Source organism: Cyrtonyx montezumae, unplaced genomic scaffold, assembly GCF_038088225.1.
Source record: "Cyrtonyx montezumae isolate F1298 unplaced genomic scaffold, pur_monq_1.0 scaffold_29, whole genome shotgun sequence".
NCBI lineage: Eukaryota > Metazoa > Chordata > Aves > Galliformes > Odontophoridae > Cyrtonyx > Cyrtonyx montezumae.
The window spans coordinates 11,401,500-11,422,915 of NW_027072033.1; the positions used below are offsets into that span (position 1 = coordinate 11,401,500).

The 21,416-nt window shown below is 42.2% G+C and overlaps 1 protein-coding gene across 1 annotated transcript in view; it reads right to left on the bottom strand.

The window, feature by feature from the left end:
- Positions 1-80: 80 nt before the first annotated feature.
- Positions 81-21,416, bottom strand: part of ABCA1 (ATP binding cassette subfamily A member 1) — a 98,621-nt gene continuing 77,285 nt past the window's right edge. The window contains exons 22-50 of the mRNA XM_065740701.1: positions 21,276-21,413; positions 20,541-20,761; positions 20,004-20,076; positions 19,325-19,527; positions 18,546-18,594; positions 17,567-17,680; positions 16,694-16,842; positions 15,921-16,045; positions 15,410-15,508; positions 14,183-14,369; positions 13,934-14,028; positions 13,472-13,504; positions 12,812-12,917; positions 11,998-12,072; positions 11,393-11,562; positions 10,241-10,418; positions 9,573-9,688; positions 9,341-9,485; positions 7,977-8,100; positions 7,307-7,436; positions 7,065-7,185; positions 6,821-6,883; positions 6,279-6,385; positions 5,757-5,898; positions 4,560-4,694; positions 3,834-3,937; positions 3,614-3,706; positions 3,188-3,431; positions 81-2,997 (exon numbers count right to left, since the gene is read on the bottom strand). Coding sequence (XP_065596773.1) covers positions 2,857-2,997; positions 3,188-3,431; positions 3,614-3,706; positions 3,834-3,937; positions 4,560-4,694; positions 5,757-5,898; positions 6,279-6,385; positions 6,821-6,883; positions 7,065-7,185; positions 7,307-7,436; positions 7,977-8,100; positions 9,341-9,485; positions 9,573-9,688; positions 10,241-10,418; positions 11,393-11,562; positions 11,998-12,072; positions 12,812-12,917; positions 13,472-13,504; positions 13,934-14,028; positions 14,183-14,369; positions 15,410-15,508; positions 15,921-16,045; positions 16,694-16,842; positions 17,567-17,680; positions 18,546-18,594; positions 19,325-19,527; positions 20,004-20,076; positions 20,541-20,761; positions 21,276-21,413 — 3,680 coding nt within the window. The 3' untranslated portion in view covers positions 81-2,856. The remainder of the gene's footprint in view (positions 2,998-3,187; positions 3,432-3,613; positions 3,707-3,833; positions 3,938-4,559; positions 4,695-5,756; positions 5,899-6,278; positions 6,386-6,820; positions 6,884-7,064; positions 7,186-7,306; positions 7,437-7,976; positions 8,101-9,340; positions 9,486-9,572; positions 9,689-10,240; positions 10,419-11,392; positions 11,563-11,997; positions 12,073-12,811; positions 12,918-13,471; positions 13,505-13,933; positions 14,029-14,182; positions 14,370-15,409; positions 15,509-15,920; positions 16,046-16,693; positions 16,843-17,566; positions 17,681-18,545; positions 18,595-19,324; positions 19,528-20,003; positions 20,077-20,540; positions 20,762-21,275; positions 21,414-21,416) is intronic.

Here is a 21,416-nt window from a genome sequence, read left to right on the forward strand (position 1 = left end):
AGATAGCATAAAGTGCTTGGAATGAAGGACCAACTACAATTCAGGAGGCACAGATAAGCACAAAGCGGTGGTGCTAACTTTGGGAAAAGTGTAACAACTCCTTACTGAAATATAAATGTACTACAAAGAGGGGTGCAATATTTCACCAGTAACACAATTTAAAGTAAGTTAACGCCTCAGTGCAGTTTCATTATCCAGAGTGGTTCACAATCACGCTGTATATGACTCAAGTGATTTCTCCCTGTGCAGAATTACAAGGGTAGGCAAATGGGTCTCTGGGGTTACTCCATGACAGATCTGCACAAGAGTTGTTTTACACTGTCTGTTCAGTATGACTACAAACAAAATGAACTAGAGTTGTGAAACAGTTCAGGTAACATCCATGCCTTTCCAATAATTTTGTCACAGATACCAAACTTCCACCTGTGAGAGACTATAAGCAAGACACTCATAGGGTGTAGGAACCAAAAATCTGTTTCTAGTCAGCTAAGCTAAAAAAAGACACTGTTGTTTCCTGCTAAATTTATTATTTATATGAGCAGTTGCAAAGAGTAAACCACAGTTCTTTTATGACCAAATATGAATCCTCCTAGAACTGGCTGTAGTTCTACAGTGCAAAACTTAAGCCCTTCACTTCAGTCTCTATGCTGAGATTTTCACTTAATTTTGATTGGCAGTAATGATTCCTAGCAGTGTTAAGTATTCAATACTTCTTATTTGTCTCAGTGATGGCATAACATGAGCAGCCTGCTGCTGGAAAGTCATGGCTGTAGTTCAGCTGCTTGGTAATTGTTCTGCACATAGAAGTTTGGTGCAGACTCATCCTTGCAGGGGTAACAGTGCCATAAAGGTAATAACAAAGCATGTCTTAGGTGAGGTATACCAATCCCCATCACTCTCCTTTCTATCCCCGTAGCAAAGACATAGATAGATAAGAAATAATTAGTACAAAAAAGGCACTTCAGCAGAACATGTATAAGCAATTACTTTATCCAAACGTAGGTCACAGCAGGGACTGGGGACCTGTGCTAAATATTTAACTGTTCATGTATTAAAAACACTGAATTGGTCAATGTTATCAAGTACACCTAGAAATAGTACTCAACCTTCTTAAGGCTCACTCCAGCCTCTTCACTGTTGTCCTGCTGCTAAGGGCATTCACAGAAAATGGTCCACGATGCATTCGTGGTGGAACATTAAGAACTAGTGCAGAACTTGCACAGGTCCTTAAGGCGGAGGCATGACACACAGGAATTGCCCAGGAACTATGCTTGGTTTCATACCACATTACTGAACCTATTTTTAAATGCAAAAGGTAAGACAGAAGGGCCCATAAATTTTTTAACAAAAGCGTATTCTCCCATGGCTGTTGTACAGGATGAATAAGAACTGCTTGCTCTCACCATATAACCTTCACTCTACTATTATATTTTGACCTTGTAAAACTTAAACCTTGGCTGATGAAATTTGTAGCTCTCCTGCTTAGAACTGTCTTGTTCAAGATGAGTTGTACTGACAGTTTCTCATGTGAATTAAGAGTGTTCTCCAGTTAGGGATCACCTTGCTGACTGATACTGCACTGCACAACAGAAGTAGAAACTTGCACATTAATCTAATATTATGCCAGCTTCCATGAGGGAAAATTTAAGGTAAGCAGCTTGTATACAGATAGCGGGTAATTGCAAGAGCGTGAAACCTGTCTGGATCATGAATGTAGCCATTGCTAAATGTGAAAAACAAAAGCACAGCACTGCAGGCATAAAGTAAAAGAATACTTGGCTACAAAGATCAACTGAAAGCACTTTCAATCCCTAATTATGCTACCTGCCTATTCATATTAATAATACTGATAAAAAAAAATACATTACAGTTGTATCTGGCAAAGCCAGAAATGGCAACACTTTTGCTAAGCAGTAACTTTAGATGATAGGTACCTTTCTGGTGCAAAGCAGGGGTTAAAGAGCAGACATTACATATCTGAGTGGCATATCATGATTTAGAATTTGCTCTTGGTATTAGCAGCTTGTACAACTACTGAGTTTACTGCTGTGGTCTGCTTTCTCACCCATTCCCTTCTGTCAGGTATTCGTGCAGCTACTGCTGTACCTCAAAGGAGCAGGAGAGTACTTAACTATAAGAAAACCCAGTTGGAGTAGGTTACTGGTTGTGATGCTGGTGGGACAATCCCGTGCATTTGTAGGGTTCACAGTTCTCTATATCTCCACTGTGAAGTAGGTGTATGGACACAAAGGCCCATCTCTTGCCATCCCATCTACACAGGACCACTTCATGGCCCCAGATAATGTCACCAACTGACCCACACCAGTCTAGGGAAAGCAGCTGGTCAGGTAAGTTTTTGCGAACAAAGGTCACAATGCTGGTGACTTCTCTTGCCACTGCCTATCTTGGTGCATTCATTGCCAGCAATGGATGTAGCACCAGGGAATTCCCACTCCAGACATGTATGTTTTCAAGAGTAAAACATATGTCTTTAATATATCAAAGTAACCACTGGCCATGTTTTCTCAACGAACTGTTTTTGCAACCCCAGTAAAAACATACTCTACAGGACAAGATGCAGTACTGTTGAAGGCCCGCAGCATCTGGTGGGTGCTTTAACACAGCTTCACAGGGTTGTACTGTAATGAGCTAAATTCAAGTCTTACTTGAGAACAGTACGACTCCAAGAGGCACTGCCCCTAAAATGGAATTTTGTTTTCATTGCATTGAATTGCATTGCATTGAATGGTTATCAGTAGAGTGTCCAGTTTCTCTCCCTCTAGCTTCTTTGGGAGTAATCTATCCCCAGGCAAAGGAAGTTTGCATTCTGCTCATTATTTCTTGGCTGAAATTGACTCACACACAACTTTCTTTTACCTTCTCATCTTGAAGAAAGGAATTAAGAATTGCAATGTCCACCACAGTCTGGTTTTTGTGCAATGACAGGTCCTTAGTGTGGTCATCATCACTTTGGTCCTTAGCAAAATTTACAAATACCTGCAAGAAAAAGGCCATGTCACACACTGCTCTGGATTTTCACTTATTTAGAGCATTCTTAGTCCTTTCTGGACTTAGTCCTGGGATTCAGTACCTAGCTTGCTGAAATGCCCTTACAAGATAGGTCAGGCTGATTCCTTCCTACCTCTCCAGGACCACGGTTTTGGCACACAGGCTACTAAAAACTTACTTGGTCAAGTGTGGTCTGAGAAACAGAGTAGTCTTCTATGTGGAGTCTCTTTTTGTTCTGGGAGAGAACACTGAATATTCTGGCCAGTGAAGACTGTGAAGATGGAAGTTGGTACTGCAGCATATTCCGATGCTTCTCCTTCAGGACACTTCCAGGGAAGGCATGCCCGAAGAATTCTTCAACTGGCTTCAGGTCTGGGTTAGCCCCTGCAATTCGCACCACTATGGTATAACCATCTCCAAACCTGTACACAAGAACACCAGCAGAGAAGTTCACATAAGTGGCATTGAAACATGTACAACTTAGAATTGAGCAGCTTTTCCCATAGCCAGAAGAGCAATGGGAATACTGCATGAGGGATTAAGCCTGACTGTATCTCTAAAAATGCAGACAACTCTCTGATGTAAATGATAACAAAATAGCTACCTGTTCTTTAGATGCTGGACACTGCCCAGACACCTGAATCGCCCATTGACCATTATTGCCATTCGAGTGCACAGTGCTTCACACTCTTCCATGCTGTAGAAAGAATTAAATTCCTTAGTGCTGCAAGGAGTGTTGGAGGGCAGAGCAGTTGAACCGAGCTTTGCATCCAGCTCCAGCAAATGCAATAGCTGAAGTATGATACAATGGGGTTGATACTTGCCTGTGAGATGTAAGCACCACTGATCTGCCCTCTTTGATTACACTCAGAGCACAGTTCCACAAGAAACGACGTGCTTTGGGATCCATCCCTGTTGTCGGCTCATCCTACAAAATAAATACAAAAAATTGGATATGCTGTTCCATTCTACCAACACATACCTCATCTCTGAAATGATCTAGCCATTCTGATTATGCTCATTTTCAAGCTGAAGAAAAGTGAGTTTGATATTTTTTTAAATGAAAAAACAACTTACACTCAAAAGCATGTTTGCTAATGAAATTTGAACAATTGAGAACTGTTTATTTTGCAATTATAACATATTGAAAAAAAAGCCAGTTCTAAAACAACTTAAACTCAATTAATTCAAGTTCAGATTGAGATAGAAAATGCTGGAGGGCCATAATGTTTAGCTTGCAATAAAACCTTCGCAGCAGTGGTGAAGATGCTTCAACTGATACTAGTTTGGCATCATGTACTCTACTATAATGATCTCTACTTCCCCACCGTTTGTTTTTTTTTTACAAGCAGAAACTGGGAGACACATTTTAGTTTGAGCCTACTTTCAGATAGGCTCAAACAACCTCAAATAAAGATTCCCTGTGTTCTCTGCTTATATTCAGATGCTGTATTTACACTTCAGTTGGTCACAAAACAGTTAGTCTTAGCCCAAGCCTGATTTTTCTGTTTTCAAAGGAAAACACTGATGAGTAAATGTTGCAGACTCACCAGGAATACCACAGGTGGCCCTCCAATGAGGGCTATTGCTGTGGAGAGCTTGCGTCTGTTCCCTCCACTGTAGTTGCCTGCATATTTTTCTCCATATTTCACAAGGCCCAGTTTCCTAATTGCCCATTCACCAACCTACAAGAGACAGTACCATAACTTCATTAATCAAGCACAGCAACATCCACATAGTGAGATTTGCCTTACAAGCTCTGGCTTCAAAATGATTTTTCATAAGGGCTACTCATCTGAGGCATAGCTCCATGTTTTGAAACACCCCATTCACTCTCAGGTCAGAGTATATAAATACTGCCCCCTGAGGGCCTAGATAATCTGAGGGCTGCAGCTTAGCACAAATTCATGGAGTCAGAGACTCTCTTCAATTGGAAGGGTCCCACAAAGATCATCAAAATTCAGCTCCTGGCTTCACACAAGACCACACAGAAATCCAAACCCTACATGCAAGGGCAGTCTCCAAATGCTCCTTGAACTCCAGCAGCTTGGGGTTGCGGCCCACTCCACTGGGACCTGTGCCAGGTCCAAAAGTGACCATGCAGTTCAGCACCAGAAACTACTGGTGTAGTGGTCTTATCAATACATGCTTTATCCATCTTTTTAATTGCTATGAGCTTGCAGTAGAGACACCATCTCTCCAGATACACAGCAATTGGAACTGGTGTATACTTCAGCCCTTCAGACAGACTGGGAGGATCTGGTTTGTTATTCAGAAGTATTTACACTGCCACCTGTCAGCCACTTGTTGCATTAGGATCTAAAAGGTGTTTAGCAAAGAGATTCAGTTTATTTGCACCTGAACCAGAACCAGGTCCCTCTGCTGGGAGCGTAACACAGAGACCTCAAAGAAGCTTGCAGTTTTGTCACTGCTCTCAGAGCTGTGGGGCACTTTTTGGAGAACAGATCTGGAAACAGTTCTACAGAACCCAAAACATAAATGGTGAAAGCTGCTGCCAGCCCAAGAAACTGGTATTCAGAAACGTGCTTTATGCTACTGCCAACTGTTATTAACTGGCTAAATAGTGTTAGTGTAAGCCTATATGTGAATGCTGAAACTGCAATTCAATGATACAGTGTGATCACTCAGAAAGACACAGACCACTACAATATTACGCATACTGTGGGATTCAAGCACGCAAGCAGCAACAGTTTGTCACTGGGGTAGTCCTATGGTGTTTCATTTACCTTGCAAACTTCTTTCTCAGGAACACCTCTGAGGAGCGCAAAGAACTCCAAGTGTTCTCGCCCTGTCAGCAGTTCATTAACAGCATCGAACTGTGGACAGTAGCCCATGTTCTGATGGACTTCTTGGATGTTGGACAGGATACTGTAAAATAAGAACACCATTAATTACAATTTTACAAGTACATGACATTTAGATGATAAAAGAAGGAAGGTCAATCAATTTATCTGGCATCACAAGACTAACAGTGATTCCCAGAAGTCTGTCTTTGCATAATTCTTTTTCTTCTCTTCTTATAAATATGAAACATGATAACTTAGGTACTCAGAGGTGACTACCAGACTAAGTCTACTTTGCTAAGTGGCTACTTTAGTAGACTCAGCAAAAGGCTGAAAAAGTATAAAGGAAAAACTGTGGTTGTATTTTTATTTGTTGGAAGTGGAACAAAGACCATGAAAGTTGAAGGAGGAAGCAGCAAAGGTTCTTCTTTAAGACAAAGCAGTGAAAGATGTACTGTCTTTCACCTGTTCCCTTTGAGGAAAGCTTCTCCTCCCGTTACATCTGTATCACCAGTTAACATCTTGAAAGTGGATGACTTGCCAGCACCATTTACTCCGAGAAGTCCAAAGCACTAGGGATATAAAAAAAAGTCAAATGAGCACTGAGAACCGGACCCAGCTCTATAGTTTTCATCACTGAGAAGACTGGAGTCAACAAACTTGACTCAACGTAATCTGGAAAGTCAGTGCATTTTCTGAATAAACAGGACTTTCTTTTTAAGCATAAATCTTCAGACTGGGAAAAGGAATGAACTACAGCATTACCTTAGTGCACTGTCACCACAGTGTCTGTACTAAACTTTAGAGAGTGCCACAGTTTGACCTCTATTCCTAAAGGTTGCCAAGTTCTTCAAAAGCAGAGAGACTGAGACAAACTGCTTCAACTTCCAGGCCATGTGGTTTTGTGTAATTTGAACACCACCTGCTTCTAATCTCACTCTGTGTTGCCTGTTGCTCTTAAATACTGAAAAAAAATATGAAGTAGCAAGTATGACAAATAAGCTGACCTCTCCAGGAGGGATTCCAACACATATCCTGTCAACTGCTGGCTTTCGTTTCATTCTGTAAATCTGAAACCAGAAACAAACAAACAAAAACAGCACTGTAAAATACAACTATAACTAGAGCCCTACATATTTAACATTACAAATATTCTCCCCTTTTGATTTCATTAGACTTCTCTTAATGAGACCCCTGCTAAACTGCATAGTTTTGCATAAATGTGTCAAAAATGCAAAACTTCTATGTTACCTTGGTCAGCTCCTTGATTTCTAGGATGTCACTCTGTCCTCCTCCACTAATTATTCTCTGTCTTTCTCTGTTTACATCTTCGTCTTCATCATTCACAGGAGGCAACTTGGCATAGACAGGCCTGGAGGGAGCAACATGGTAAAGCCTTGGCAGAACATGACAGAGCTTAAATCTTCTCCCCACTTCTCCTCACAAGGAAAACTTCATCTGCCTGCACTGGGAAAGTGAAGCAGACAACCTACCTGGGTTTGATGAAGAATCTGTACTGGATGAGCACAGTAATGAGGAAGAAGACTACACCCTCCACTGCCATGGCAAACAGGTTCCTTCCTACCAGGTCCCACGACAGAGGGGACACAAAACGATTTTCACCTGCAAAGACGAGAAGTAAAGTACAGTCACCTTTCCAGAGCAATGGGAGCTTGCTAGTCATCTCTTCCTGTAGAGCTCACTGGGGCGAAATGACTGCAATCATATAGAGGAAGGAGGGGCCAACCTGTACAAGTCATCACTGCATGCACATTTTTTTCTGTAGCAAAGCTGGGTCTAAGCATGTTCTCTTTGGAGAAGCTGACTGGACACTAAGAATTTGGTCTACCAAAGAAGCTGGCCCACATTCTGAAGAAGCACAAGGCAACTGATTCACATGTCACAACTGCATTCCAGAAATTAAAAAGCCACTCCTTCCTCATAGCCTAATGATCTTCCCCATTCATCTGAATTCTTATAACTCAAAATCCTAGGGGTCTATGCGCCAGATTTCTTTGGTGTTTGAAACAGCCTGAAGAGGACAGCTGAGGATACCTGCCAGCTCTGAACAACTCTGCTCTTCAAACTGTGTACTCTGAACTCCTGAAAAGTCAGAAGAGCAAAGGGTGTTAATCCAAAGCAGGCTCACACTATTTCACTTACCAAACCTCTCCAGAGCATCAGCCATGGCCTGATTTTTCACCATGTCAATAAGTCCCCGGCCAAGACAGAAGTGAGGGAAGATGAGGAAGACAGACTTCAAGATGTCATTGATGTTGTTCAACTTCTGTTAAGATAAAATTAAGTTCCAGTGAGCCATCTGAGAAGAGAAAAGCCACCACAGTGTGATGCCATGTTGTGAATGACCACCTGCAGCCTGCTGGCAGCACTGCAATCCCACAAAAAAATCAGGGATTAGAAGCGTTCTGCCAAGAGACAGTCCCACAGCTCCTCTGGCAGTCAGTTGTTCCTGCTTTGCTCAAGGTACTATTAAAGCAAGCAGACTACACCAGAGGAGAGATTTCTCCAAACGTTCATTCTAAAAGGCAAGGCCTTCAAATAGCACCATGCAGAAAGGCTACAGGTTGAGGAGACAGGAAATGAGTGATTGCATAGACTGGTTATCTCAGTGGCTGTTAGGTAGCCCCTCCATAGCTAATACTGGATGCTGTAATCCTTTTCCTTTGCTCTTTTCCAGTTGGCTTAGTTCATAGGTCAGACTACCAGAATCACAGAATGGCAGGGTTTGGAAGTAACCTCTGGGCATCATAATTCCAAGCCCCTGCTAAAGCAGGTTCCCTATGGTAGGTCACATGGGAAAGCATCCAGGTGGGTTTTGAATATCTTCAGAGGAGAAGACTTCACAGCCTCTCGGGGCAGCTTTTTTTCTGTGCTCTGTCACCCTCAAAGTAAACTTATTTCTCATCTTCATATGAAACTTCCTGTGATCCAGTTTATGTGCATTGCCCTTGTCATGAAGAGAAGTTACTTTAGTGCTCTTCCAGGCCTTTTAGAAAGTGCGTGTTTCTGCTGAGATAAAATAGGCTTTATAACAAAAGGGATCACCATGAAGGACAGCTGTCTCATGTCCACAGGCAGGTGCTGCAATCCATCAACAAGATAATTCCACAGAGTTCCCTCAACGGCATTTCCCACTACTGTGTGCCAAACAGGGCCTGCTAAGTCATCTTGCATTACATACAGGCATGAGAGGCTCTTGCACCTTCCCTAATAGGCAAATGGATATGGAAAAACTGAAATAAAAGTTCCCAATACAGTCAGTGAGATATTTATCTCTGAAAGCAAAACTGAGGACAACTTAACAGAGTTTAGTTGCTTGAAATGCCTAGTAGACAGAAACTGACCCTTAGGAAGAACATGCAAGAAATTAAAATTAAACATATTTAAACACATTTAAAACACTGCAGTAAGGGTTACAAGCCAGGGGTTTCTCATGGGAACATGGCACCAACATCGAATTAGAACGCCTCAATAGAAGACAGTGAAAAGCTTCTGGGAAGACTTACATTGTTGGTGAAGAGCTCCAGGACAAAGGTGGCCACACTACCATTGATGCCAATGAAGAGGTTCACACTGGTCAGCACAACATATGCTGTGCTGGGGATTTTGAACACGAAGGAGGCTGGATACATGAGAGGAGTGATGGACCAACTGCAAGATGAAAGACAACAACATCAGATAAGTAACTTCCAAACTTAAGCATCTTCCTAATTATCCTGCAGAGAAGAAATCCCTTACCCATAGAGGATCAGAAGAAGAGCAAGCACAGGCAAGTTGGAAGAGGATACATAGGACTTCTGTTGGAAGCAGATGAAAATGATGATGACAAGTGTGGCTGGAACAATGTAGTTGCACTGGAAGGTGAAAAATACAGCATTAGATTCATTTCCAGATGACAAAAAACTAACGCATCATTCTGCTCTAAATCAATGTTTTTCAACATTCTTCACTGTTCCCAAGTCTACTCACACGGGAAGATTCACAGCAGCATTACATGTACAAGCTACAGTGTAGTACAGAGGACCAAGAAATGTACTTGTATAAGTAGCTGATAAGACTCACAGGTTCTGGGCATTACAGGTTGAAAAGCCTGCTCTGAGCAGAGCAAGGGGCTATGCAAGCAAACATTCTGGAGCAGATATTTTTAAGTACCATTATAAATGTCATTGATGCTAATGCTGGAGCTGATAGTTGCTCTCCCATCCCCAGTTCAGTGTTTTTTGTCCCACCTAGGTGAACTATCGCCCAAGAGAGTAAAGGCAGAAATCAAAAGCACAACAGTTATTTTATGATGAATTAATGCAGTGACCACTGGCTCTAGCTATACTTTACACTTCAGCAGACACCCTGCAAACACAGGACAGAGGACAGTTTAGCACAGCCACAATGTATAATCCAGCCCTTACCATATCCCAGACGAAGTTGGCCAGCCAGTAGATCACAGGCTTCACACCACTGATGAACTGCAAGTGCTTAGCCTTGCTGACACGTTCCTGGATAAGGAACACCACAAAGCTGGCAGGAACAAAGGACATGGCAAAGATCACACAGATGGAGATGAGGACATCCACAGAGGTGGTCATCCTGGAAAAAAAGAATGAAAACAAAGTGTATGTTGGTGCAGTCTCCCTTGAAATGAAACGAGGCAGTTGATGCAGGCAATGCTGAAACTCATTCTCCTTTTGCTGTTCCTGTTTTGCGAGGTAAGGGATGACCACACCAGGCCATCTAAACTACAGGGCTGTTCTCCAACTGTACAATAAAGGCAATATGTGCAGCCTGTAAGTGTCTTAAAAACAGCACTACGACCTGGAGAATATTTAGTCACTTCAACACAATAGTCCTTCTACTTTCCTCAAGATTGCTCTATGTAACTGAGACCTGAGTGAACAAAACTTAAGCCTATCAATGACTCAGTCAAATGGGAGTACTGTGGGACAAAAGAATGACCACATCCATGTTGAGTCAATGACGGTCACTGTTGAAATTCTCCAAGAAGCAGAAAAATAGAGGATTTCATTTGATCTTAAAAATTTCAGTTTGACATACTCAGAAACAGAAAGCTTGCACAGCACTGAGAATCGGGAACTATGCTCATACAAAAAAGATCTTTTTTTTTTTTTTTTAAATCTGTGGCACCTGACTGCTTAGGGACTGTTTGGAGAGAAACTATTGCAACTCTGAGAACACAGCAGTATGAAAACAGTGGCGACAGGCTGTTTGACACAGCTGACCGTATTTACACAAGCTACATAATAAGAGCAAGCAACTTCTGGAACCCTTACACAATCAGTTTGTCTTATATTTTGATTAATCCTCCTACTCTGGTAGTAAGGAGTTAAACTAGAGCTGAAAGGTAGTGCTTGTTTATGAACAAGTGCTCAACCGCAGATACTGCAGCCTGCCCAGACTACAGAAAAATTAAGGTCAACATTGTAGTGTCATCAGTGCCACCAGCCACTGCCCACTGATGACACTACAGCTTTTATTGTGTTGCCAATTTCCAGTAATCACCAGCTGATTATCCCAAACCCAACTGTATACACATTAGGACTTACAGGGCCACTTCAGAGAGCTGCTGCTTAGTCAAATTGAGTGGGTGATTGAAGGCAGTGATCCCATAAGCACTAGGGTTTTGGCCCTGCTGCAGGTTGGCCCGAAGGATGGCATTGTTAATCACATTCAGGAAGGAGGCAATGGCATGCCAACCCTTGTTGTTGAACCACACCTGCAAAAGACCACATCACTGTCATAAAGGCGTCCAGTATATTAGTTTTCCCTCTTAAGCTTCTTTCTATATTTTAACTTCTATCTTTTAACTTCTTTCTACATATTTCCAGATACTTTGGTCAGGGACTGGTCGCACAGTTTGACCAATAACCATTAGAGGCTTCTAGAAGGAAACCAGGCCCCTTGAAACAAAGCCAGTGATCCTGTACAGAACTCCTTTTGGACTTCTGATCTGGACTCCAAAGGAGAAATAGATTTCAGGGAAACCAATAACAGAATCTGCCTGTTTTTCCACAAGCAAACAATTACAATGCAAAGAGCTCTAGACTGCCCTGTTGTCAAGGGCAAACTGATGGGGATTTGCTAACTAAAAATAACCACAGGTTACCAGAGCTTTGAACAGCAGGTATGGCAGTGTAGATGGCTGATTTACCTTCACGTTGTTCTTTGTGTCCAGACCTTTCATGAAACTTGCCAAGTTGTTGAGAAACCTATCTCCAGAACTCCCCTGAAAACAGTAAAGAGATAGTCACTTCCTCTTTGATAGTACCTTCCCCTATGTCCTGACTCTGGGAATCATTTTTCACAGTTCTAACAGTTTTCTTCCCAGACTGCAGCCTGTATGTTCCAAGACAGTGGTAAGAATGCTAAGAAAGCACAGCTTTCTTCTTCCCCTATACCTTTCTGCAAACTCACCAGTAGTAGAGGTCAACCTTAAGCCTGTTTTTTTTTTTTTTTTGTTTATTTTTTTCCTTTTTTCTGTTTTTTCTCTTTTTTGCTCCAGTGACAAATACAGGGCTGCAGGCAAACTACAGAGACAGTGGAGCTTAGAGGCAGTTTCAGAAGAAAGCAGTGGCCCAGATTATCTTTTGAGCCAGGACAGACCCAGCACAGAAGCAGTGAAGTGAGATTTTAAGAGAGCTAGCAACAACTTTTTAATTTCCCTGAGACAGCCTTCCCTGTCCTGCCAAAACACACTTGGAGGTGGCTGTAACTTCCTTGATTTGTAGCTGGTGTCACAGAGAATCTGTTTAAAAAGAAAGGTTATGCAAGTGTCTGATAAATATGGTCTTGAGCCTCCTGCTGCTCTCAAACACTCAGCCCAGAAAACCTCAGTTCAGAGTTGATGGGGAGAGGCCACTGGAAAACAAACTTAGACACCTCTCCTTTTACAGTTTCCAAGTCATCTCCCAAGAAACAGAATTTTATCATTAATGCAATCTGGATTTATGGAAACAGCTACTCACCTGTGCTAGCTCCAAGATCTTCTTCATCTGTTTAATGGCATCAGTGACTTCTCTGCTTGGAGGAAGCACATGGGAACTTCTGGCACCCAAGGAAAAGCCTCCATACCTAGGAGTACAGACAGAGTGAAGCACAGACCCATCTATATGTTCAGCTCCAGAAAAGACCATTTCTCCCTCTCTCCTCTCTCTTTTTGCACCATAATGGATGTGTCTCCACTCATAAAAAAAGAGCAAACTCTGATCCTTCCACACTGCTGTTCAGCCCTACTGTCTCCTACTCCTTATTTCTGAGGTTAAATACTCAGCTTATGACCTCAGTACTCTCTTTGTAATGACACAGACTGTACTTAATGAATGCAGCTGCCTTTGCTGCCTGTGCAGGGAAAGTAAGGTATCTTCTTGCTTCCCTTGCTTGGTAAAACAGCACCTCCTGTGTGAGAACATTGCTACTGCAAATCTTTTCAAGCCAGTACTGCTCTCCACATAATGCAGCAGGCTTTTCAGCAATGTTCCTTGGGGTTGACCCAGTTTATCCTTAACAGTGCCCTTTGTACACTGAACAGCTGAGACCCACATATAATAAACTATGAAACAGAATAACTCTATGCTTAGTGCAGCGCTTAGGGATTTCTGGATTCTAGAGAAAAAGCAGCAACTCACCTGAACTCATTCACCCAGATTTTATTCTTTAAACTGACAAGAGAAAAAAGAAAGCAGATGTGTTACATATGGAAAAAGAGACAACTGCTACTAGTGCTTCAGGCAGACAGGAAAATGAGTGGGGTACTCTCTCATATCTGGCACATATCTTTAAGGTTTCTTCCCACCTAAACCAGTTTATCACCCTGTGCCCCACCACTTGTCTCTGGTATGCACCCAGACTTATCCATCACTATGGCTGCAAGTTTCAGGACATGCCCACCTCTACTCCCCAGAGCTGCCATGTCATCACTATAAAGCAGGAACACTTGAACTATAGATCACAATAGTTTGTGCTGAGTAGGTCTCACACACTGAGAAGTTTACATTGGCCAGGCCTATCTGTTTGAGTTATGCAGTATCCTACTGACAGCAAGCTGCATTTGGTGCAGATGTATGAGAAAGGGTGTGTTTAACAGTTACCTTTTCCCAATGATCTGTGCATAGGTCTTCACTAGATAGTCCGATATATTGCGACCTGTCAGATTCTGGAGGATGTCAGTGGTGTCTTGTTCTCGCTGGTGTCACCAGGGAAATAGAGATGAATGTCCATTAGAAAATGCAGCCACCAAATCAGACAGACTGTGCTCAGAACTCCACACAGTAACCAGACCCATCCACTCTGCTCTCCAGGACCAACTCTCACTTCAGGACCATCAAGATCCATCCTACCTGTGGGGGTGGCAGCCCGCCTGCACCAGGGGGGCACACAGGCAGCATCTTTTTGATCTTCTCATTGCTGCATTCGCAAGATGGAGAAGGGTTCTCCATGCTCCAGTTGCCTCTCAAGATTTCCAGGACTGAGTCTGGAACTGAAGCAGTGGTCCATTCCTTCTGTCCTGTTGTGCAAGGAGTGTCTCTGTGTCAGGACAGAAGGAAGGCAAATGCACTTTTAAAAATAACAATGGTAGCTTTTGCTTAATAGTAATCTAAGTAACAGATACCACTGCATCCAAGACAAGAAGCAGGCTGCAGGCCAAAGGGAGACTGACATCACTGAAACAAACAGCTCAGAACAAAAGACCAGGTTCTAACAGATCCTGGAGTCGAAGTGATTGAGTCTGCTCAGCACTGAGTTGTGCTGGATACTCTCTTCAGTTAGTCCCAGCACACACTGAATTCAGAGCTGACAGAAGATCACAGCAGACAGATGCTTCATGGATGGCCTCTGCCCTATGACATCAGGACATAGCTCTCTCTCAAGGCAGCCTCAAAGAGCAGATGATCTGCAGCCTTCTAGAACCCACAGCCAAGTAACTCAGCTCCTGTGTCTGTTCTGAAAATGACTAATAACTTCTCCACAAGTGGTCAACGTTTAGGGCATGGGGCTCCAACTGTAACCCTTTTTCCCACTGTCCGATGAAGATGAGCTACAGTTCTTCCAGGCTAAGCACAGACTATCCCAGACTGCATACTGTATCTGCATAAGCAGCCCACATCTTCAGTTATTTGCCCAAGACCATGCAGCAAGACAGCATCAGAGCGTGGAAATACCACAAATGCTGCTGTCTCTCCATGCTGTCTGCTGGCATCTGTCGGGGTGCTAACCAGGGTTTCTGGTGCAGTTAGAAATAGGACTGCGTAAATAGCTACAGTGAAAAGCATACAGCAACACTATTAGGTCTTATTCCTTGTTCAGAGCCAAACAGTAATTTGAAGGAGAGACTATCATCTTTGTTCCATCTCTGTCAGGACTTGCACTCAGATCCCACCTTCTTGCTATGCTAAGTGCTGGCAACTTTCTAGAAGGCCCTGAGATGAAAAAAAGGAATGTAAATACAGGCCTTTTGGTTTAAATTCTGCCCCAACTATGCTTAAGTATCAAATCGCTGTCTTCATCTTCTGAATGACCAGAATCCAAGGCTGGGCTTCTCTTTTGCAGCAATAAGTTTTACTTACGGGATGGAGTGTCCCTGCATGCAGCGTGTTCCAAAGCCAGGCTTATTGAGAAGGGCATCCAAAAGCTTCCGAGTCCCTGCATCTTCTGGAGCGTCATTACTATGGGTACAGCAGAGAAACATCAGCAGGTCAGCGGGATAACAAATATACAGCAAAAAACAACAGCACAGCAAAGCTGAGAAAACAATAAAAAAGCTCAGGAAAAGAACAGTAGAAATTACAGTAAGAAGAACACTTGGGCTGTGAGCACCTGTCTTTGTTTTTTGTGTGTGCACAGTTATCACTAGACTCATAGCACTATTCACTAATTGAAATGGCCTTGCTAGTAGTTAGACCTGGCATTTAAAGGTTTAACAATAAAGTATTATGATACCTTTAAAACATACTTCTGGGCTAACCACAGAAGGCAAGTTTAAACAATCAGATAAGGAATTTGGTACTCAGTAACTATCCAGCAGAGGAGAAAAGACTTTTAGATTTTAGCATCATTTCTGAGACACAAGGAACATACCTAATAAAAGTATACTGCTCATTGTACATCCAGGGCTGTAATTCCAGGCTGGGATACTTCCCAAAGGGAGGAACAATCAGGCTGAACATGAGAGCAATACACACAAAGACAGCTGGCAGCACAATCTGAAATTGCAAGGTGAGAGCAAGCCTTTTTTAAGGTGAACATTATAGAGGCATTATCAGCTTTGAGTGAGTCAATGGCTCAACACTTTTCCAGTTTCCCAATAAAGGACTAGAGAGAATGGCCTCAAGTTGTGCCAGGGGAGGTTCAGGTTGATGTCAGGAAACTTTTATTCTCTGAAGGAGCAGTCAGGCACTGGAATGGGCTGCCCAGGGAAGGTGGTCAAGTCACCATCCCTGGAGGTGTTTCAGAAACTTTTAGATGTTGTAATAAAGGACATGGGTTAGTGCGGAAATATTGGTGATAGATGGACGGTTAGACTAAACGAGGTCTTTTCCAACCTTGGTGATTCTATGATTTACCAAGCCATCTCTAGACAGAAAGGCAAACCTTGAACAACTAAAGACTCCACATGTTAAGAGATTTTGGATTTGAACCTCAACTGCACCTTTCCCATGTAAGAACAGCTGGCAACCATTTCGTAATCATATTTTCACTTTCACAAGCCTCCTTTTGCTCAGATATGTCAGTGCAGACAAGTTTCAGTGATGGGTTCTCCTGAGATTTTCTTTCTGCTTTCAACCCTTGACAAAGCACATTGTCCAGAACTGTCCCTGCTGATGGAACCTTGCACATGTTGGTGCTCTTACCTGAGCAAAGAAGCCCTTCCGACTCCTCTTAGCAATAAGCAGCCTCTTCCACAACAGAGCCACAAACTGCTGCTGGGAGAGCTTCCAGCCCTTCATCTGGTAGGAGCCTTTCCCATCCATGCCACTGAGAAGGTCAGTCTCCCTGGATTCTGCTAGCAAGAATTAAGAAACAACTCTTAATCACAAGCTTACCAAGATTCCTTCAGCTCTTCTGTGCTAAAGCAACAAGGTGATGGCTGGACCAACACTCTCACATATCAAAAAAGAGAGCTACAAGAGGAGAAAGCAAAAGAAATTCACAGGACAGCATTTACATCTTTACCTCTCTCAGCCTTAACAAGAAGATGGAGCAGGCACTGACAGATACTGCACTGCCCACTGTTTCTGAAGGCAAATAAACCACTACTTCTTTGTCACTCTTAGCCTTGTAATCTGTACTATTTGTAATGAGTGTTCACAGTAAGAAAATAGGTGTTGTGATTTTGATGCCGGTATTCCACACCAGAGCATCATGCAACAGTGAAGGAGTTAATGCTGCTGGGAGCAACAGAGGGGCGGAGCTCCACACCGGATGCCAGGTAATGCATGCTGTGGACGTGTGCTTCCCCTGCAGTTCCTCTTTAACATAAGCTCACAGCTTTTGGTTTGGAAACTTCATCTCTCAATTGTTCAATTTTATTAGATTTAGTAAAGTTAGCGTTCCTTCTCAGATCGTGCCGTTATTTTTTTGTAGACCCATCTCTTTTCCCCCTCCCCGGGTGGCCACTGACGCAGTTTTTTTCTCTCTTTTTTCTCTTCTCTCTCCCTTCTCGGTTTCCCTTGGGTTACTGTCACAGATAACACCGTGACAATAGGCTTGAGAGCCAGAAATACCTGGATCAATGTCTGAATCATTAGGGTCAAATGCATCATCTTCTGTAAAGGGACGAAGGCAGCTCTGTCTGTCTCCAAACGCACGCCTGTTCCTTTTGGCAGGCAGTGTCCCATCTGAAAATAACATAGTCATGCTTAGCTGAACTGCTTCCACTTCTCTTCAGTTAGTACCAGATAAAGCAAAGCAGTATTATTTTCATTTTACATGACTTTCATCTTCAGACTGAGGAGATGAGTTGGAGTGATTCCAGTCTAGGAAAAGCTAAAACTATAACTGTTACTCTGTGAGGTCACATGGCTTATGCATCATTTTTCACATTCCATTCCAGAAGCTTTTTCCAGTGCTCTGGACATTTATTATTTTTATTTATCCACAGAAACTTGAGACTACTCTCACTCAAGAAAAATTCTTGAGTAATACGCATTTCACACAAATTACAGTTTGCTAGCATTAGTTTTTCAGGAAATGCTGCAAGAGCATACACTCAGAAGAAGTCAGACAGTGCTGTGATTTAACCCTGCTAAGAATTCTTACTCTTCAGGTTAGACAGTAATGTCACTCATGTTCACAATATACTCAAACACTAGAAACCCTCCATGTGAGTAGGCAGAAAGTAACAGTATATAAACACACTTAAAACTTACTAAGAACAACTATTTTAGGTCATAAAAAAAAAAATCTTACCACAGGAGAGTTCCAGTTCAGCCACAAACAGGGGATATCACACCTGAGCATGTGTCACTGTATAGCTGGACACACTCCACATGTAAAGGTCACTCACATGTCCAAATATAGTTACTGAGGCCAGGACACTCGTCATTTGGTATACCCATTAGATTCTTTCCTGCCCAGGGAGCTAAGGCCTGCACTGAGACTTTACTCCTGAAATTTCTAGGCTTTGTCAGCCATGTGCTTAAACAACAGATGTTATCCCTCTCTTGTTTCCTACAGTGTTGAAGGAAACTTAACTATACTCACCTGAGGTTTCTGCATCCACACCACTATCATCAGCCACTTTGAGGAAGATCTGAAAGACCACAGTAAGTGTCATTCAGAATTAGAAGGGAAGCAATAGTGTGACAACTTCAGGAAATATCATAAGAGATCCCAAGACTGACATCTGCAGCATGAAGACAGATACACAGTTTATTTCCTGGGTTACAGGAGCATGAACTTCCTCTCTGTCCTCCAGAAGCATAGCTTGAAACCACATATCAGCTGTTCCTACTTTCCAAATCAGTCCTCAGTATATCTTAAATACATCTTTTTAAGATGTATTTCCTATGTCTGAAAGAGACTTAGGTACTTCTCAGTTAAAAAAAGTCACAAGTAACAGCCCTACACAGTCCTCTGACAAGGGCATGTGGCTATTGGGTTTCTCTAAATAACAGTCTCTGATATAAAAAATGCATATTTTCAGTAAAGTGCAGTGCAAAGCATCCCTAAAAATACCTCAAAGGTATTCAGACAGTCATTATAAACCAATTTGGAGCTAACCTTCACATGACATCTCAGTGAAGTGCAACTGAGTACAAAGGACCTATGCTTACTTGTAATACATTTCCATTTTTAATGCATACACTTTAATGGTGCAGAAGAGAAACCAATATGAAGAGGAGCACAGAATTACTTACTGCACAACAGGCAAATGTCTACAGGAAGAAAAGACAGCCTTTTTCTTACTTCTGCCATGATTCATTTTCCCTAGTTTCATATTGGAAAAAAAAACAACAAAAAAAAACCTTTAGCTCACTCACCTCTTCCAGGGTGGTCTCAGAAATGCCATAGCTGGAAATGCCAAGATCAGAGAGACGGTCATCAATTTCATGGAACATTTCAACAAAAGCTCCCTCTTTAGCAGCTTTGTATGGCAAGACATAGGTTAACTCATGACCAATGTCCTCAACCAGTCTTGCCTCGGGAACATGTTTTGTAATGAGATTTGAAATTGCAGAGACATCTAAAAGAACCAAAGAAAAAGGTGATGTTCATCTTTTTACTCTGTTCATCATGCAGAAAAAAGAGTTCAGTCTGAAGAACCCTGCCAGAAAAGAATGAGGTAAAATCGGACAACTCTGGAAAGCAGCTCATTTCTATGGAAAATGTAAGTTCTTTTTACATTCAGCAAAGGCTTGGATCCAAGCCTGTCTATTGCTTTTATTTGCAGAATTTGAGAGATCTTTTACACGCTGCTGGCAGCCCTGCAACTCACACTGATAGGAGGTGTAGTAATATATCATCTTTGATACTCAAAGTGCACTTAAGTGACTCAATGGAGAAAAATGTTGCAATATTTATTGATTTTAAATATGTGGTCTTGCTAATTCTACCCGTGTTCCTACAACAGCTGGACAAAATTAAGGCTATTGTTAAAGGTCAAAGAAGGTGTAATGTTAGCAAAGGGACTGAACATCATACTGTTTTTCCAAGCCTCACCTATTGTCAGGGTGTCACTTTCGTGGTCACTGCCAAGGCCAGCATCAGAGCTGCTCTGGGAGACACTGTCATCCTAGTCACAGAAGAGGAGACAAGTAATAAACAGTGTTTAGTTTAACTAGAAAAGAATCATGTCTAGATGCTACAATCTGTAACTACAAGCAACTGCCACAGCACGCTGGATACTCTACAGATGAGTCTGAAAGTAAAGATGACATATCACTACAAAGGACTAAATTACATGAAAGAAGTCACAGGAGCGTGCCTAAGTGTTATGGAAGTGTGCCATTTCATATATCCTGTCTCTCTCCAATCATCTTTGGAAACAATGGTATTGAAAGGAACTATAGTGGAGGCATATATCCCATGTAACTAGATGTGGTCTGCCATAGTACCTGTAAAAGCAAGCAAGACTTCTTTTATAGAATAAGGGATTTCTCTTCAATACACTCTTACGTAAAATATTAACTGCTGCTTCCTATCTTCCTAAAATTTTACACATGAAAGATGGAAGCAAGAAGGAAGATTTTGTTGTACCTTCTTCAGACAGGACACTGTGCTGCTGCTGTTTCGACAGGAGCTCAGAGAGGAATCCACATCTTTCTTGACAAGGGTCAAGTAATAGCCTGTTCCCAGCTGGTTCTTCAGGAAGAGAGAAGAACCAACACAGCAGAGCTTGCCATGAGAAATGATGGCAATTCGATCCCCCAGAATGTCTGCCTCATCCATGTGGTGTGTGGAAAGGATAATAGTGCGGCCTGGAAAAAAGCAAAGACACTGCTGTAAGTCAACCACATTCATGTTTCCAAGCCAAGAAAGGCCAAGATCATCTGAGTTTTGTCATGAAATTAAATGGGAGGTTCATTTCCCAAGTTGTAGCTTGTTTGACCAACATTAGCAATACAGAGGAGTGTCACAGCTGTATTATCCCCACTCTTTGCACACTATTGCCATGTTCAGCTAAAGCAGGTTAACTACATATCAGCAAGCTGCAATAAAACAGGACAGTGCTGCACCCAAGGCATGAATTTCTGTCTTTAACTATCCTGACAATCCAGCAAGGAACTCTGTTCAGTGAGCTCCCACATGAACTGGATGAAAAATGAGAAAAAAGGTGAGATCAGAATGTGCTTATCACACAAGCTCTTTGTTCCTCGCTCAATGTAACAATAGATTTGCAAAGACATACTGCTATTTTGGGAACAGTCATGAATCAGAGATTGATTTTATTTTCATGACATTGTTTAATTAGGAGTACAGAAAAAAAAAAACCTTGTCTATACTTCAGAAGCAGTTCCCATATCCCTCTCCGGGAATAAGGATCCACTCCAGCTGTGGGCTCATCCAGAATGACAACTTTGGAGCCACCAACAAAGGCTAAGGCAACTGAGAGCTTCCTCTGCATGCCACCTG